The sequence below is a fragment of the Peromyscus californicus genome, unplaced genomic scaffold (genome assembly GCF_007827085.1).
Source record: "Peromyscus californicus insignis strain IS unplaced genomic scaffold, ASM782708v3 Scaffold_16__1_contigs__length_79575227, whole genome shotgun sequence".
In the NCBI taxonomy this organism is placed as follows: Eukaryota; Metazoa; Chordata; class Mammalia; order Rodentia; family Cricetidae; genus Peromyscus; species Peromyscus californicus.
This window is the reverse complement of record NW_026294458.1, coordinates 57,655,926-57,675,976: the sequence shown is the minus strand read 5'-3', so window position 1 is coordinate 57,675,976 and position 20,051 is coordinate 57,655,926. Positions and strand designations below refer to the sequence as shown.

The 20,051-nt window shown below is 37.1% G+C and overlaps 1 protein-coding gene and 1 long non-coding RNA gene across 3 annotated transcripts in view; one reads left to right on the top strand and one right to left on the bottom strand.

Moving 5' to 3' along the window:
- Samsn1 (SAM domain, SH3 domain and nuclear localization signals 1) overlaps positions 1-17,052 on the top strand; it is a 90,056-nt gene extending 73,004 nt beyond the window's left edge. For both annotated transcript variants that reach the window (XM_052741012.1, XM_052741013.1), the window contains 3 exons: positions 107-313; positions 3,237-3,387; positions 16,296-17,052. In XM_052741012.1, the coding sequence (XP_052596972.1) occupies positions 107-313; positions 3,237-3,387; positions 16,296-16,495 (558 nt within the window). In that variant the 3' untranslated portion in view covers positions 16,496-17,052. The remainder of the gene's footprint in view (positions 1-106; positions 314-3,236; positions 3,388-16,295) is intronic.
- Positions 1-20,051, bottom strand: part of LOC128112172 (uncharacterized) — a 168,060-nt gene that overhangs the window by 68,163 nt on the left and 79,846 nt on the right. The gene's annotated exons all lie outside the window — the stretch shown is intronic.

Sequence of the window (20,051 nt, the reverse complement as noted above, 5' to 3'; positions counted from 1 at the left end):
GCACAGCACCTTCCTTCCTCGAAGATTCCTACAGTTCTGTTCTTTGTCCATATTACCAAAGCATCGTGGTGCTGTGGAATTTGACTTGTATTTGTTTTGTCCTTAGAAAGGAGACATCATAGACATTATCTGTAAAACACCGATGGGAATGTGGACAGGGATGCTGAACAATAAAGTGGGGAACTTCAAATTCATTTATGTGGATGTTATCTCAGAAGAGGAAGCAGCTCCCAAGAAAATAAAGGCGCCCAGAAGCAATAAAAGAGAGAGCGCCAAGACTCTGCAGGACTTCTTAGAGAGGATTCACCTTCAGGTTAGTAAACCTTTGGTCTGTTTGGTTTTGCTGGAAAATGGGTAGAATGAAGAGTTGAGGAAAGTGGACCAGTATTTACACAGGGTTGTTAAAAATATAAGATTTACAGCAAAGGAAAATCTGCTTTCCTAGAATAGCTCTTATTTCTTCTTTATCACTTTTATTATGCAAGGACAGGTCTTGATGCAACACCCTTTGGACTAATCCCTAATGGTACTTAGCAGCCAGTGACAGCAGAGATTAATGTAGAGAAGAGGCAATGACAATTAAAGAATGTATATCCAGGAGAACAGGAGACCATGGGAAAATGTTTAAGTGAGAACAGTAAAGAGAATATGAAGAATATAATGAAATTTTTTTTCTTTTTTTTATTTTGCAATACAGTTCAGTTCTATATATCAGCCACGGATTCCCTTGTTCTCCCCCCTCCCGCCCCCCTCACCTTCCCCCAGCCCACCCCCTATTCCCACCTCCTCCAGGGCAAAGCCTTCCCCACGGACTGAGATCAACCTGGTAGACTCAGTCCAGACAGGTCCAGTCCCCTCCTCCCAGGCTGAGCCAAGCGACCCTGCATAGGCCCCAGGTTTCAAACAGCCAACTCATGCAATGAGCACAGGACCCGGTCCCACTGCCTGGATGCCTCATCCAACGACTGAGGGATCTGGATGCAGAGATCCATGGCTAGGCCCCGGGTGGAGCTCTGGGAGTCCAATTAGTGAGAAAGAGGAGGGTTTATATGAGCAAGAATTGTTGAGACCAAGGTTGGATAAAGCACAGGGACAAATAGCCAAACGAATGGAAACACATGAACTATGAACCAATGGCTGAGGGGTCCCCAAATGGATCAGGCCCTCTGAATGGGTGAGACAGTTGATTGGCTTGAATATAGTGAAATTTGAGGGACCAAGAAGAAAAATGAAAGGAAGCTTGTATTTTTACAGTAGAGAGATCAAAATGAAGTGCAAAGAGAATAACTAAAAATAATCATCTCAGAAGTAATTTCAGAAACAGTGATCATTAATGTTCTAATGACCATTTCAAGAAAAAGTTTGTTTTATAAGCACTTTACTTGAACCCATCACACCCATCACTGGCACTCCAATCATCTGTTTTTATAACCCTATTTTTATTATATTAGTACCTGTTAAAAGAAATAGCTCTTGTTAAGCAGTATAATATGCTACATAGTAGAGTATACACCATAAATAGTATCACTTCATTCTCAGTTTTGCATTCCATTTGTAAAATTCACTCATCAGTACTTGGATACTGCAATTCATAAAGACAATAGGAATTATATTTTTCCTTATTGGTATTTCTGAGTTATTAAGTTACTCTCATGTCTACCACTATACTGTTTAAGTTTCATTATAGAATGATTGATACCATGTGATACTTCTGGGAGGAAATAGAGTTTGAAACCTGCCTCTGTCACCAAGGGAAAAACACCTAAGTGTGCTAAACGTTGTACTCAGGAAGTCACAGTTAGATTGTTGTGTAAGAATGGAAACTTGGGCATGCTGTGTTCTTCTAAAACAGACTATTTTTAAACAAATTATCATTCTTCTTCCCCCTTTTTGGTTAAAATGTGGCTTGCAGTAAGTTTTTCCTGATTACTTAAAGTTTTCTGATACCATATTCAATTTTAGTAACTGAAATAAAGATATTAAAACTATATTCAAGTAAAATGGGAGACATTTTTTGAGGAAGCTGAAAAACCATTAACTTCACTTTGCATATTCAGTCTGTTAGAGCAGTGGTTATAGAAATACCAGAGTGGTGGTTCTCAACCTTCCTAATGCTGCAACCCTTTAATATAGTTCCTCATGTTGTGGTGCCTCAACCATAAAATTAGTTTTGTTGCTACTTCCTAACTATAAATTTGCTACTGTTATGAATAATAATGTAAATATATGATATGCAGGACATCTGACACACAACTTCAGTGGGAGTCACAACCCACAATTTGAGAACCACTGAAATACTTTATGATCAGAAGTCTAAGAATTTTACACTAATAGATATTGATGCAAATGATAGACAAAATATCCCTACTGAGGAAAAGAAATAAACACTTTCTTCAACTGTGAGCTTTTCACTTGTAATTAAAATTTTAATTTAGAAATGAAATAGCAAGTTTGTGATTCATAGATCTATAATATCTTTCAATCAGTCAAAATGCTAAACTCATTCTGTATACAGAATTGTGTCTGTTTCAAGTTCATTTTTACTTTTTCCATTTATTTATTCATTTAGTGTGTGTGTATGTGTGTGTGTGTGTGTGTGTGTGTGTGTGTGTGTGTGTGTGTGTGTGTGGTATGTGCCAAGGTGTGAATGCGGAGGTAGGGGACAATTGCAAGAGTGAATTTTTTCTTCTACCATTTATGTTCTGGGGCCCAATCTATGCCATCAGCCTAGGCAGCAAGCAGTTTATCTACTGATCCATCTCACTGGAGCTCAAGTTCATTTTTAGCTACACTAGGAAATTAATGAGAGTATATGTTTTCATGACCAAGCAATCAAAAAGAGAGATTGGTTCAGAAATATCACTATAACTTAATCTATTAGAGGTACTGTATTGAAAAACTTCAGAAAATACTGTGTCAATTTAACTAAGGATAAATTAAAAGTGCCAAATGGGATGGACAATTCAGCTAGTAAATGATCCATGATTTCCCACTATTATAGATTCAAGTGATTATTACTTCTTTACATTTGTCCTTCTGAAGGTTAAGAATCTGCAGTACTTCCTATTAAATGCCCTAGAGTTTGTTTGTGGGGAACCAGTGTAAACAAAATGAGCTTGGGCATCAGTTCCATTGGTGTTTTTGTTATAGGCATTTCTATAATTACTAATTTAGAGAAGACACAATATTTGAGCCCTACTAGTTTACAGGTTATACACATTTCCCTCTTCCTACAGGAATATACTTCAACATTTCTACTCAATGGTTATGAGACCCTGGAAGACTTGAAGGATATTCAAGAAAGTCATCTCGTTGAATTAAACATTGCCAATCCAGAAGACAGGATGAGGCTACTCTCTGCTGCTGAGAGTCTCCTGGATGAGGAGAGTAAGTGTACATACCCATTCTTCTCTTCCTGATCATCATGCCTTAATATAAATAGTAAAATTATTAAAAGCAAAGCCCCAATGTCACTTACTAAGAATCATATAAAGCATTCTTCCCTATAACTTGAGAGAATTTTTATATAATATCTGATACAACTCTGGCCAAAATGTATAATTAGGAAAAGATTTTCACTGTATTCTTACAAAAGGAAAAAATTCATTGGTCTCTTGTTTTGGTTCCCCCAAGCTATTAATTTACACACAGTGGATGCCTGTATTCTCAAACACCAAGAGACTTAGAGACAAGTATTTTAGTGACAGTGTGAGCCATTAGTGAGAAATGCCATACATGTCTTCCTAGAACAACACAGCCTGGCTCTGAGCTAATGAGCTTTCCCCACAACACAGGAAAATTCATTTCATTACCATATAGTCACATCTTGCATGTGTTTATAATACTCTCTGTAAATGTTATAATAGCTTGCAAAAATATTCAGCACTCACTTTTATTATCAGAGATGGCTCTCTGTATTTGTAAATATAAACTAAAGATGAACTAATAAATGCAGATTCATTTATAGTTGAATACAAGTTATGCCAGCTGGGCTTATCAAACTGGAGTAGATTTTATTTTTACAATTGCCCATTCAGAACACTATTTCTATTAAATCTAGTCAAACCCCAAACCCTGAGTTTAGGGAAGGCCAAATGCTGCAGAGTATTTTGTAATGGAAGAAAAGAGGAACCGAGCCGAGCCTCTTTTCTAAACACATGCAAATATGGAAAAACTAATTAGACTCCATAGCTTTGTATGTATAGCTGTTGTTATTGTTGTGTGTGTGTGTGAACAATAAATATAGATGTGGTGGGGGCTGGGAAAGCATGGTGGCAGTTGGAGGAGGAGGAAGGGTGGAAATGATGCGAATACAATGTACTCATGTGTGGTATTCTCCAACAATTTTTAAAGAGAAAAAGCACAAAAAGAGAATGGAATCTAACTTCATAGCTTAAAAAAACATAGTATTTTAAACCATCCAATCCAATCTTCTTTCAAATGTAAAACTAACAATAGCTTTCAACTACTTTCTTCAAACGCAATATTCTTAGTAAAACTTCATCCCAAGTTTTCATGTTTCTTATTTTCCTTGGTGCTGTTCACAGCTCAGATAGACAGTTAATCTCCCCACTTATAGTGAGAATCTGAGGCAGTAAGTGCCTTGTATCTTGAGCAGAAGTTCCTACTGATTTCAGAGTTAAGATTCCAGCCCAATGTTGGAGAAGCATTGCTGAGATTCTTAATATGGCAAGAAACAGTTCAGATGGTGATCAAGGAGGCAACCTGTATATAGCAACCAGACCTCTTGACTTCCTTTGTGGGTTATCCTGTACCTCATTTCAGAAGTCCTACCAAACTGAGACATAGTCTGTCTATACTTGTTTTTTGTGTTGTAAGAATTCATGCACTTCTTTAGAAACTTTCTTACCATTTTTTTATATTATAATTGCAGTCTTGGGTTTACACAGATATTTTTCCTTCCCCAACATCTTTGGCTTGCATGACTAACCCAACATCAGTAGAAATAATTCTAGGTCTGGGTTTTAAAGTTTTATTTGAAGTTCTGGTGACTGGGACATGAGCACAGGAGGATTGAGTCTCAAATGTAGGCAAAGACTGACTTAGAAAACTAGATGGCTTATTTAGTAGCGTGAGCCCAGATACAACTGGCCAGTGAGAACTGATACAGAGAATCTCTTAGGTAGATGAGGCAGCTTCTTTTACATCCTGTCATTTCCATTCATGGCTCCTCATTTAAAAAAGGTAAGAAGCTAGTTCTGTAGGTGCCTCATGTTGATCGTGTGTAGTGATGTAGCCAATCTCCAAAAGAATGTGACCGTCAAGTACAAGGAGAGGAGGGAGTAGAGTGGTTTCTGAATGTTTGAAAATACTTGCTGTTCTCCTGCAATTCAAAACGCCCATCTTGACCTGTTTCCAGCTGAAGAAAATAATCCAAAACAAATTTTGAAGAAGTCAAAGAAATAGATAAAAAAAGAAAAAAGGAGAGGTAGGGCTGTGATCAAAGGCACACTGCTTTAAAGCTCAAAGTTCCACCTTCTGCATGTGCAACCCAGTAAAGATAAAAATAAAAAATAAATATTTTAAAATGGAAACTTTCTGCTACTTCATCAGTTTCCTAAAGGGTAATATTTGCAAGATAGAAAAGCTAAAACATGCGTAGCTAAGTAGATTTTTTCAAGTCATATCTAGGACTTAGTCTCCTATGCCTATGAGGTTGTCTGTTCCAGCCTTTCCTGGTCTCTGAAAACAAAACACAATTGTCTAGAAACATCATGTGACTTTCATTGTTGGACGCATAAAGAGGACAAATGCCAGAAATTATTTCCCTGCATAAGACTTCTTAGAATGTGGTGTTCGAAAGTCAAGAAATGCTGAACTCTCAACTATTGCCTCTTATGTAGAAGCATCCATACAGAGTCTACTTTCAGGAGACAAATAATAGAAAAATGCAGACTTGACTTGTGTCACTTTCAACACACAACCCCGAGATTGCTCTTATTTTAATCTTATGGTATAAAATAGTGTTAGAATATACATGTCAAAAAGATGCATATTGTGTGTTAGGCTATTCTGACTGAAAGCTATTTATCTTCTATGAAACTGCTTCGCTTAAGAAATAAAGAAGAATGACTTCCATTTGTTGATAAGATGGTGAATTCTGATGATGCGGCACCATGCTGCTGCAGGCTTATTTTTATCTATCCTACTTTGTGAATCATATCTTCTACAACCAACCTAAAGATTAAATGCACAACCTTCATGTTCTCTGAATGATAAAGACCTTGAATATACGGTTATATAAAAGTGTGACATTGTTTAAAAAACCAAATGCATGTCGAAGTCACAGGCTAAAAATAACTCTTTGAAAAAAATAGGGTGCACAAATTAGCACCATTTATGTACATGTCTTTATTACTATCATGGAATAAGACCAGTTCATGTATGTCAGTCCATTCCTAGTTTGGGGTTCTATTGTTAGGTGAACATTTGGATAGTTTTGGCTTTGCCAGTCATTTAATATATAAAAAAAAATAAGCAAAGTGGGCATGTGTCTTCAGTGTTAAAACCTTGTGATAATTCAGGAAAGAGAATAAGCCAGATGTGAATCCTTAATGTATATAAAGTATTTAAAGAGGACAGAAGATAGGACAATGGGTGGGGAACAGGAATCTAAGATTTAGAAAAAAAAAAAAAAAACTTTTTTTCATTTTTCTCTTAGCCCAGAAATAGATAGTGTTGTTCTAACTTTGACCTTTATAATGTAAACTGGGTTAAATATTTTAGGACACTACCTGGTGGGAGGCAAGACTCTGCTAGAAGGGCAATGAGAGGTGTTCGAGCTGGCCATGGGTTTACTGCTGGACAACAACGACTTTGGGGTTCTGCAGTCCCAGCAGGATAATCAGAGGTATTCAGAATCCACTCCCATGTTGCATTATCCCTGAGCAGAATAAGGTCATTGGCTCTTTCACCTGGGGATGTAGCTAAAGTGTGAGACAAAACATGGGCTGTGAGCCAGCTCTTGAAGGAACAGAAAAAACAGGATCTGTTTACTTGGTACATATAAGGGTTCCTGTGTTTATGATGGGGCTTGAAAATTGGTGTCTGCTTTGGTAGGAAATGTTCTCATCAACTTGAAGAGGGGTGTGTGTGCATGTGTGTGTGTGTGTGTGTGTGTGTGTGTGTGTGTGTGTGTGTGTGTGCCTGCACATGGGTGGGTGCGTGCATATGCGTGTGGGCTGCTGGAGGTTTTCTACATACAACATCTTTAAAGCCCCTTTATCTTACTCAGAAATGCTTACTTAGAATACAATAGCTAACTGCTGTTTATAGTGTATAGTTACCAATTCTTCTGCACAGTTTCTTTCTGTACATTTGGAATTATATTGATGTATCTTAAATGTGTCTACCAAACTGTGTACTAGTGTCCTTGGGGTAAAGGGGTGATGGAAATACCTTCCTTTCTTAGCACAGAGGGCTAATTAAATTTTAAATTGTAAAATTATGGTCATGAAATAAGAAAACTTCACAGAATCAGTATTCAGTCTATTTCAGACACTTGTACCTTCTGATTTCAGTGCCAAGTGAGGAGGAAGGGCGAAGAGTGGGTTGTGTGCCAGGTTGTTGGCACAGGCTGTGGTCACAGCAGCCCTTCATTGCTCTACCATCCCCAGTTGTGCCTTCCTGCCTGCCCAAATGGATGCGGGGCAAATGGGAGGGCTCTGTCAGTAGCTGGAACAAGCATCGCTAGCGGGGGAGGTATGCAGCCATGGCAGACAGCCGTCCAGCAGTTGGCCCAGCAGTGTGCCAGTCTAACCTGGAGTCTAGCCCTGACATGTGTACCTGGGCTCTCTAACCCACCTGGAATATGATTCGAATCTGGATACAAAAAAAGAAAGATACACATTTTTAGAAAAATACAATATTGCTCACATAAACAAGTAGATGAGACAGACAGATGCGTTATTGGTATTTGTTTACACAATCACACACCCACACAACTTACTATGTTTCGAATCATAGATGCTTGGCTTTAGGATTTAATTTCTCAAGATTTATTTTTTTGCCGTTATGCTCTAAGATTTCATTTATGGCAAATAGCATATTCCATATAATAAAAAAATAAACAAATCAAAACATTTTTATCCTTTCTTCAGAGAGTAATTTCTAGTGAGAAGAACTTAGTTTTAACATCAGTCATATAACGACTACTGCAATGCCTTTGTGTGCATGTGGGTGCATGTGCATGTACGTGTAACACTCTAGCATTTGCTTTTATGCTACAGTGCAACTGTGACCTAGCCTGGGCAATCGGATTTCCTCTGGGCACACATGTCACTAGAGGGTAACTAGAATACTAGGCTGCAAGGATACATGGGTGACTCCATCTTCTCTCACAGCTCAGAAAAATAGCCACAACCAATTGCTTTTCCTTGAATGGACTTCTCATATTTTGTTGTCATTCTAAAAATTAGGTTACAAAAAAAAAGTAACTGTTGTTACCACATAATTCAAGGGCATATTTAAGATGTTTTCGTTATTAAGATTGCCTCCCTAGACAAGGCCTCACTATACAAAATACAGGCTTGGTTATCTGTAGAATGGCTGGATTTCAGTGTTAGGGACTCAAATGGAGCTCAAACTTGAAGAGGCTTGTAGCTACCCTAAAATGTATATGCCTATTCTTCTTCACTGGTGATGGTACACAGTCACAGAATGCAAGCTTCATAAAGCCAAGCAGCACCTTCATTACTCTGAAGGTTCTTAGAATCCTTTTTGGTCACCTTTAGTTTTAATTTAACAAGTGTAAATATTGTTTTGTTAGTGTACAATCACTTTCCATCAATACTTCCTTTGGCCAGGCATTTCCCTGTGTCTCAGCTTACATTATTTTATATGTTAGGTAGTCACAGAAACAGATATTTTTACATCTAAAGCAAACATGATGGTAAAGTTGAAATCTGAACAATTTAGGGTTAAAAATCCTGGAAGGTCAAGCCAAAATGGGAAGTTCTGACTTTCACGAACCTTTAACTTTGTAACATGTGAGAATTGGGAAGCTTGCTTTCCTTGGAGACAGAAAAGTTCTTCCCAGGAAAAGGATCTCTAGTTTTATGTCTTTAAAGTGTTCTTCACTTTTAATATAATTGAGACTGCCTACACTTAATTAATTAAATGTCACAACTCCAATATAATTATTCTATGACTAATTATATTAGCTGTCTTATGTTTTAAACACCATGCCATTTTTCAACATTGATGACAATCTTATATCTATGATTTTTGATTTATGGACTTTATATAATTCTCTAAAACTTTTGGTAGGGAATAAAATATTCTCTAAATAGTCTTTTTTAATATGGTAATTTTAATTTCCTTATGTAACATATAGAATTCAATTATTAAAGTTTTATTGTGGCTACTATTAATTGATTGTTAAATTGCTAATAAGAGAGACATATCAATAATTATACTCAGTTATACTCATGTTTGGGAAATTCACAAACCATTCTGTGGCATTCTGAATAAAAATACTATTTTAACTTTTCCAGTATCTAAAAATAAAATATAAAATATTATAGATATCTAAGAAATAAACAGAAAATCCATCTGTCATTTGAATATATCCACTTGTTAATTAATTATCTGAACATATGCTCTTATATAATTTGAATAACCATAGTATAGAAAAATACATGTTGTTTATTTTGTTGTTGTTTTGTTTTTTAAAGTACCACCAGAAATGTTTTAGTGTGTAAACATGCACTCAGATATCCTCTGTGAAGTCAATAATTTTGGCAGTAAACTATTTCTTATTATAATGTGTTATATGCCTGGCTAGTTGAAATGATTGGACCACAGGACAGAGCTGATATAGATTGTGGTATCAATTTCCAGGTAAGCCAATTAGTTAGCCTTGCTCTGTTCCAACAACACAAGAGAGGTCTAAATGAGTTAGAAGAAAATGTGAATGTATTACTGTGAGTTTATTCTCTCTGTAGCAAAAAAGAAAACCCAAACAAATAAAACAACAACAATAGCCCAAGACCTACATTTGTCCCAATCCCTGACATTAGTGTCAGGAGGAAAAGAAACAAGAACAACTCTGGCCCTTTGCATCCAGAGCCCAGGTACTATGGCTCTGTCCTCTCCACAGTGCTGTATAATGACCTGCCTTTTTTTTTATAGTTACAGTTGAGGGGTTCCAGTTGATAACCTGCCTGAATTTATTGCAGCCCTGGTGGGAAGCATCTGAGGAGAGCAGTCATGTTTTCCCTTCACGAGGAAACCATTAGCAAATCACTGCTGTTCTGTAAATTACTGTACTGCTTAGGTCTCAGCCTGAGAATCTACTTTCTCTCTTCACAAAAATTGCAGATGGAGGGACTCTCACAGTAAAGAATCTGTATTTAAAACCAAGCAATTCCTAGAATTCAGAGACTGTGAGACAGCATTTCTCAGGTGGAAACAAAACAAATGCTCTTTCATTACTAAAACAATGTATGTGCTCTGAAAAAATCCAATTTTCATTGACTGTCTGGGGACCATTTGTAGAATGTGTAGAGGCTTCTGAGGATGAAAAAAAGAAGATAAGTGTTTATTTTTTGAAAGAAAAAAAAGGAGATAATTTTGGAAATCAGAGGCTTCTGAGCCTAAGTTGTCTGTCTTCAGAATTGCTCCACAAACTGGACTCAACCTGAACAGGACACAGGGCTAGGAACAAATGAGTATGATGATTCCAAGTTTTGCTTTGAATGTCATTCTGAACAGAAGTAGTGCAGGGCTCTTCATTTTACATTGAGGCAGTAGGCCCACACTTAATCTGATAAAACGTGGCCTTTTGTTCACCAGCATGACTAGAGGGGTCATACTCAAATATCTACAAATGTTGGAATATTAGTATGAACTCTTCTTTGAAAATCAGGTAGAATTCTGCATTGAAACCATCTGGTCCTGGGCTTTTTTTGGTTGGGAGACTTTTACTGACTGTTTCTATTTCCTTAGGGGTTATTGGTCTATTTAAATAGTTTATCTGGTCTTGATTTAACTTTGGTACGTGGTACCTAGCCAGAAAATTGTCCATTTCTTTTAGATTTTTTTTCCATTTTTGTGGAGTACAGGTTTTTGAAGTATGACCTGATGATTCTCTGTATTTCCTTGTTGTCTGTTGTTATGTCTCCCTTTTCATTTCTGATTTTGTTAATTTAGATTCTCTCTCTCTCTCTCTCTCTCTCTCTCTCTCTCTCTCTCTGTGTGTGTGTGTGTGTGTGTGTGTGTGTGTGTATGTGTGTGTGTCTTTTGGTTAGTTTGGATAAGGGCTTGTCTATCTTGTTGATTTTCTCAAAGAACCAACTCTTTGTTTCATTGATTCTTTATATTGTTCTCTTTGTTTCTATTTTATTGATTTCAGCTCTCAATTTGATTATTTCCTGGTGTCTATTCCTCCTGGATGAGTTTGCTTCTTTTTGTTCTAGAGCTTTTAAGTGTGCTGTTAAGTCACTAGTGTGAGATTTTTCCAACTTCTTTATGTGGGCATTTAGTGCTATGAATTTTCCTCTTAGCACTGCTTTCATAGTGTCCCACAAGTTTGGGTATGTAGTACATTCATTTTCATTGAATTCTAGGAAGTCTTCAACTTCTTGCTTTATTTCTTCCTTGACCCATTGGTGATTCAGTTGAACATTATTCAGTTTCCATGAGATTGTAGGCTTTCTGTAATTTTTTCTTGTTGTTGAAATCTAACTGTAAGCCATTGTGGTCCAATAGAATACAGGAGGTTATTCCAATTTTTTTTGTATCTGTTGTGATTTACTTTGTGACTGTGTATGTGGTTGATTTTAGAGAAGGTTCCATGGGGTGCTGAGAAGAAGGTATATTCTTTTTTGTAGTGGTGGAATGTTCTGTAGCTATCGATTAAGTCCATTTAAGTCATAACATCTCTTAGGTCCCTTATTTCTCTGTTAAGTTTCGAGCTGGCAGATCGGTCCAGTGGTGAGTGTGGGGTGTTGAAGTCTCCCACTATTAACGTGTGGGGTTTGATGTGTGATTTAAGCTTTAGTAATGTTTCTTTTACATATGTGGGTGCCCTTGTATTTGGGGCATAAATATTTAGAATTGAAACTTCATCTTGTTGGATCTTTCCTGTGATGAGTATGTAATGTCCTTCTCGATCTCTTTTGATTGATTTTAGTTTGAAGATTATTTTGTTAGATATTAGGATAGCTATACCAGCTTGCTTCTTAAATTCATCTGATTGGAAAGTCTTTTCCCAGCCTTTTACTCTGAGGTAGTGTCTGTCTTTGAAGTTGAGGTGTGTTTCTTGTATGCAGCAGAAGGATGGGTCCTGATTTTGTATCCATTCTGTTCGACTGTGTCTTTTTATAGGTGAATTAAGTCCATTGCTTTTAAGGAATATTAATGACCATGATTGTTAATTCCTATTATCTTTTGGTGCAGTGTGTGTGTATTTCTCTTCTTTGAGATTTACTGCTGTGGGGGTATCTATTGCCTGTGTTTTCATGGGTGTATCTGACTTCCTTAGGTTGGAATTTTCCTTCTTGTGCTTTCTGTAGGTCTGGATTTGTGGATAGGTATTGTTTAAATCTGGTTTTGTCTTGGAATGTCTTGTTCACTCCGTCTATGATGATTGAAAGTTTTGCTGGGTATATTAGTCTAGGCTGGCACCCATGGTCTCTTAGTGTCTGCATTACATCTGTCCAGGTCCTTCTGGCTTTCAAGGTCTCCATTGAGAAATTGGGTGTTATTTTGATGGGTTTGCCTTTATAAGTCACGTGGCCTTTTTCCTTTGCTGCTCTTAATATTCTTTCTTTATTCTGTATGCTAGTGGTTTAATTATTATGTGGCAAGGAGACTTTTTTGGGGGGTCTACTCTATTTGGTGTTCTATAAGCTTCTTGTATCTTCATAGGTATTTCCTTTTTTAAGTTGGGAAAGTTTTCTTTTATGATTTTGTTGAATATATTTTCTGTGCCTTTGAGTTGGTGTTCTTCTCCTTCTTTTATCCCTATTATTCTTAGGTTTGGCCTTTTCATGGTGTCCCAGATTTCCTGGACATTTTATGTTATGACATTTTTGGCTTTGGTGTTTTCTTTGACTGACGAATCTATTTCCCCTATTGTATCCTCTACATCAGAGATTCTCTCTTCCATCCCTTATATTCTGTTGATTATGTTTGCATCTGTGTTTCCTGTTTGTTTACTCAGATTTTCTATTTCCAGCATTCCCTCTATTTGTGTCTTCTTCACTGTTTCTATTTCACTTTTCAGGTCTTGAACTGTTTCCTTCATATGTTTAATTGCTTTTTCATGGCTTTCTTAGCTTTCTTTAAGGGATTTATTGATGTCTTCCAATATTTGTTTGTCTTTTCCTAAATTTCTTTATTGATTTCTTCCATTTTTTTGTCTTTTCCTCAGTTTCTTTAAGGGAATTTTTCATTTCCTCCTTAAAGGCCTCTAGCATCTTCATGAAGTTATTTTTAAGGTTGTTTCTTCTACATTGTGATGTTCCAGTCTTGCTGTTGTAGAAGGGCTAGGTTCTGGGGATGCCATATTGCTCTTTATGTTGTTGTATGCATTTTTGCACTGGCATCTAACCATCTCTTCCTCCAATAGATGCAAGAGGTGCCTGTGTCTGAGCAAGTTGCTATTGGTCCACTCTGTGCTTGCTGTGTCTGTGTCACAGGGGGCCCCTCTGGGTCCAATCTTAGTTCTTGGTCTAATTGAAGACGGTAGATTCTGTATCTCAGGGAGCTGCTCTTAGTCCAATCTTAGCTAGTTGATTCTGTAGTTCAGGGAGCTGCTCTTGGTCTTATTAGGGCTCTTGGTCCAGTCAGAGCTGATGGATTCTGTGTCTCAGGCAGCCATTCTTGGTCCAATGAGATCTGGCGGATTCTGTGTCTCAGAAAGTTTCATTTCTTTTCAGTAAATATGATGAAAAGGCAAGAGGATCAGCTCCATAGAAAATGATGCCTAAACTCAGCTGCCTGTCCATAAAAGGAGGGCTTAGAAACACAGTGACAAAGCCCTCCTTTTAACTAAGGAAATTTTACTAAGCAAATCTCTTACAGCTTCAAGATCTTTGCTAATAAACAGCAAATGCTTCAAGACAGCTAACTTTTATGATCAAATCATTAATACCACCAGGACTGAAAGGTCAGATACCAGAATACTTAAAAGTTGTAGTAACAATTTATCAGGAGAATATTATTGATATATTATATTGTATTATATTATACTTATTTGTGGTTGATATGTTGTGCACCCTAATAAACTTATCTGGGGTCAGAGAACAGAACAGCCATAATATTAAACATAGAGGTTAGGCAGTGGTAGCACACGCCTTTAATCCTAGCATTTCAGAGGCAGAAATCCATCTGGATCTCTGTGAGTTCTAAGTCACACTGGAAACAGTCAGGCATGGTGACTCACTCACACCTTTAATCCCAGGACGTGATGGCAGAAAGCAGAAAGGTATTTAAGGCGTGAGGACCAGAAACTAGAGCTGGTTAAGCTTTTAGGCTTTAGAGCAGCAGTTCAGCTGAGACCCATTCGGATGAGGACTCAGAAGCTTCCAGTCTGAGGAAACAGGATCAGCTGAGGAATTGGCGAGATGAGGAAGCTGTGACTTGTTCTACTTCTCTGATCTTTCAGCATTCACCCCAATACCAGGCCCTAGGTTTGTTTTTATTAATAAGACCCTTTAGTATTCATGCTACACTTATTATGTTATATGTTAATATTATATCAGGAATCATTTATTCAGGAGAATGGGATAAATGTGGCTTTTGTGGTTTCAAATTAAAATCCTCCAGGAAAGGGTTAAAGGAAATTGTGTGTTCATTTTGAAAATGAGTAGATCAGGAAGTGGTTTTTAACATTTTTTTCAGCCTTTCTGAATGAGTACTTATGTAACTACAGAATTATAAAATACATTAAGCATTTTCTCAATTTATCTAAGTGTGATACATAACCACTAGCATTCTGATACAAAAAAAGGGAAGTTCATTCACTACATACAGGTGTATCTGAAATCATCAGAGCTTGGTTCTTACATCTATCAGATGTTATCATGAGGATGGATTGGCTAGATGGCAGAGCATAAACCAACTTTGACACTATGGAGCCTAGACAATGCTCTTGAAAAACAGAGGATGATGTGTAAAATAAAGACAGATTCCTAAAGATAACATAATTAGCATCATGTGAGTCAACTGTAAACATTTTTGGATTTTGAAGCTCTGCTATATCTTCCTCTAATTGGAAGTGCAGGACAATGTGATTAAGAATATGAGTCACAATTTTAGCCTCAATTGTAAATCTATGTGCTTGATCATCCCAGTGTGAGAACAGTGAAGAATCCCTGCTGTTAGGGGAAAACAGGGATGTGCTAATGTGGTAATACAGCTAAGAGATGACAGCTAGAGATTCATTTTCTGTTGGAAGAACTTGGCTCACGATGCAGAGGAATGTCTATCTCTGGCATCAAAGAGGACAAGGAAACTTCACATTGACAAAGAGAAGCCTCATGACAAAGGATCCCTGAAGGGAGTCACAGCATACAACATTGCTTAGGTTCTTTAGAGAAGCCTCTTGTTCGAGTTCTAATATTCTTCATTCTAAAAGATAATGCTTTCTTGTGTATAAAACTGCTTTATTGAATACATCTCAAATAAACTATTGTTATTTAGAATTAAAAAGGATTTCATGAAGCAGTTCTTGGAAATTCAGAATTTTATACTCAAAAAGTTGCCTAGTTTTCTTAGGTCTGTTTCTATGGTGAATGCAGAGATAGAATTTTGCAAATAGTATTAGCTAAATTCCAAGTGTTTGAAGACCTGTTGTACAGTTTCTCATGGTGAGCGATCTTTCAATTACATATCCACATATTCATAATTCCAGAATGTACATCAAGATCACTTGGATTATACTTGAAACTACACGTGACTTTTCTAATGATCCTTTAAGGAATATTTGGACCAGGCATCTGTCATACTGTGGATACAATCTGTTTTCTTTGGCAACTTATTATTAATGTAAAATGAGAGTCCATATTGGTCTTTGCTCATGTAGGCAGCTCACATGAATAACATGAAGCTAGAAGTGAACAATGATAAGCAATTGCTGACTTCCAAGACTTTGAACATCTGAGCACACATACCTGGTATAAAACAAATAAATGTGTATTGTATTCACAGGAGTTTCTGTTGAAGTAAAGTGAAGATTGGAATAGTTAAAACAGGATAATGTTTTCAGCTGACAATCATATAAAACTTGTCTTGGCTTTTCCTAACCACTGCACATTTTCCATTCATAGCCACTGAAGAGCAAGGAAATGAATCTGTGCCTCTGTCCTTAAGACCAGACATCTCAAGTAAGTCACAGTTAGATGACTGCCCAAGGGACTCTGGCTGTTATATCTCATCAGGAAATTCGGATAATGGCAAAGAGGACCTGGAGTCAGAAAATCTGCCTGACATGGTACAGAAGATTGCCATCACAGAACCCAGTGACTGAACACACATTCACTGATCTCCTTATCTACAGAGGAATTCCATTTGAACTCTTCATCTGCTACAAGATCAAATGGAAGTGTTCCAAATGCATTCCAAAGTGCAGATTGTTTTAATGTGAATGATTGCACATACAAATTTATATCTCTAAATTCTCAATGAGTGTGTGTAAAATGTATATTTATTAAATGCTATGTGTTAAAGTTCATCTACCTATATTAGAAAAATGATATAATTCAAGATACCATGCCTGTGCATGGTATATGCTGTACTTAGCTTTATTTCATAAGTGTAAAAAATAGAATCATGCAAACTGTGTATTTATATATATTATTGAATGTATTATAGAAAGCATTTCAGTTGAACTGATTTCTCCAGACAGCATATACACTCTTTTTTTTTTAATTGCTGGAAAAACGTAGGCTGAGATTAGATACTTTGTTCTGATTAAAGGTGGAGTTTTACTAATGATTTTCTGTTTATTTCTTCATTCTGTTATCTAATATGCAGATGGAGTTAACAATATACTTTCTGTTTTGATTTAGTAAAAATAATTGTAGAGGTATTTTATTTTTATATGTAAATATTTTTAATTTTTCTTAACCCTAATAATAATAATAATAAAATATACCATGTACATATTGTATTTACAAGGCTAAAGTGACTTAAGGTATTTTAATATTATATTTTAGAGAAAGTTTCTATTAGAACATGTTGTATAGTCAGTCCTCAGTTAAGAAACTATAGATTCCCAAAGCATCTCCTAATCCCAGATCCATGTTACTGAACTCTTGAATACTCCAGATTTCAGCTTGACATGCCCAAACACTTCATTTCGCTCCTATTTTCTTTCTACTCCATTATTTTTTTAAACCAAGAGCTAGTTACTGAAATGGAAAGTTATTTTATTCTTTGATCTGCTCTTATCTTCCTCAGACAAATTCACAAATGTGAATCCTACCTCTTAAATTCTTGTAATATTTATAACATCTCATCCATTCCCAGGACTGCTGTCACATTTCGGACTCTTGTGTGGAATGTTGCAATGTCTTTCCAATAGATATCCCATCTTCAAATCCATCCCCACATAGTCTCTAGAAAAATCTTCACGACTCAAATAAAATCATTCTCCTTGCTTAAAACATTTGATGGCTTCTCATTAACTTGAGTATAACATGTAAACACATGAAAGTTCTTTGCAGAGGGCTTTGAACCCACCTTGTGAGTCATCTCTCTGACCTTACCTTGCAGTGCATAACCTACTTGTAGTCTTCCAAATCCTCTATTCCTTCCATGACTCTCCATGTGTTGGGTATATTTTCAATGCCTTTCCTGATGGTTTTTCAGCTGAATCCTCCCTCTATTCTGTCCTCAAACTACCACAAAAGAGTGGCTTGCTATGCTATAATTTTGTGAACCCCTTCTGTGCTTTATTCTTTGTGTGTTCAAGGCCCCCTTATACATAGTTGGTTACAGAAATCCTCTATTTCTTTACCTGATAGCTGACTTTACACAAGACTGATCTCCTCCTGATAGATTTTATTTGCCTAGGCTTTTAACTACCCAGGGTGTAGTAAAATCTGGCTGAGGAGGAACACTTAGGAAACAGTTGCTAGTGTTTATTGAGTATGGTGATTATTTCCAATGTACAACTGTACCTTTCCAGTTAAGTCACTCTTACCAACCTACAGGTGAATGCCTCCAAATTATCAAAACGTTTGTGAAGACAATGTGGAGTTGGACAAATGGCTCAATGTTTAAGAGCACTTGCTCCTCACTCATGAGATCTGGGGATTAGATCCCAGCAACCAAGTGAGTGGCTCACAAACATTTGTAACTCCAGCTCCAAGGGACCAGATACCCTATTCTGGCCCCCATGAACAATCTCACACACATGTGCTCATACAGTTATACATACATACACACATACACACACAAAAAAAAAAACTAAAATAAGATGCCTGGATGGTTGGCTTGTGTGTTTAGAGCACAGACTGCTCTTTCAGAGAAACTGAGTTTAATTCCCAGCACCAGTACCCAGAAGTGCACAACCACCTGAGACTTAAGATCCAGAGGGATCCAGCTCCTCCAGCTTCTGCATGTAACTTCATCCCTATGAACATTTCTCAACCCAGACATGCACAAATGCATGATTAAAATAATCAAAACAAATCTTAAAAAATAAGAAATAAAAGGTAATAGAGAAAGGCCAGGCAAGATAAAATGTTATTCCGAATGCTGAGGACAGCACAGTAGTTCTAGACTTGTTAACAGATCTAATCTCACAAGCAGTGTCATAGCAGGTGTGACGCACACCGTTACGTTGATTTCCTCCTCAGTAAAGTATGCTTTCCCTCACTGTGGTTACCACTCTTAGTAGATTAGTCTAGAAACTGGTTTGGGATACAGCACAGAGACTGACCTCAGCTTTTCTTTTGAACTGTCCTAACCCTGTTCTCTCAGTTTGTTCAAGAGAGTGTAACATTTTTATGGCGATGCAAGGAAACTCTAGATTGGAAAATAACTGTGAAACCAACTAATAATAAAACAATGCCAATCTCCTACTGAGTTAAACTCTTTCACAATTTCTATCCCTTGAAAATGAAACTTTCCTACCAGTTGAGGATTTAAGAGCATCCTTTTGAAAGTAGCCTTTAAGGAGACAATAGTGAAGAAAAGTCTGGGCTCTTACAAAAGGGACCAGAGAGAAGGAGAAAAACAAGAAGCTAAAGAAGCCAGGAGAAAGGACTGAACATGGAGACCTGTCCTGATGAGGACAGTTCTACAGAAACATGTCCCTATCCAAGATGCTGCTGCATTTCTTCAATACGAAGTCCCTGGACTTAGAGCATCCGTCTGCTCAATGCAAAGGAGGTCAGACAAACACCTATTAATCTCACCTATCAATCTGCCTGTTGATCATATGTGGATCACTGAATGGAAAGAAGCAGAAAAGCAAGAGATCACCAAAAGGCGGTGGGCTAAGGGAACTGTAGCTTCTGCTTTGTTTCTAGAAGGAAGTTTGAGTCTGAGTTCTTTAAAAGCAGATGAGGAGATAGAAAGCCACGAGGCTAATATTTACAGGACATTCTTATTGGCTCTGTAGGTTTAAACCTGGCAAGATGCCCAATCACATGCATTATTTAGACTTGGTAAATAAAGGTCTTTTGGACCAAACAATGTGCACTAGAAAGACAGCAGAATCCACCTGTTGGAACTAATTGTGTACAGGTAGTTTTATACAGTTGTAAAACCTTTCTTGTGTGCAGGGATTACCTAATCCCAGAGGTTTCCTATATTTGTAGATTTAGCTATGACAGTCAATAACGTTAGAGAAATTTCAGCTCCACCAAATTTTCTAATATAAAACAATCTTCAATACATGGAATTGAATCCTGTACCATGTACATGTAAGGCAAGAACTAATCACTCACTTCTATCTATTATTATTATTATTGTTTTTCAAGACAGGGTTTCTCTGTGTAGATTTGGTGCCTGTCCTGGATTTCACTCTGTAGACCAGGCTAGCCTTGAAATCACAGAGATCCGCCTGCCTCTGC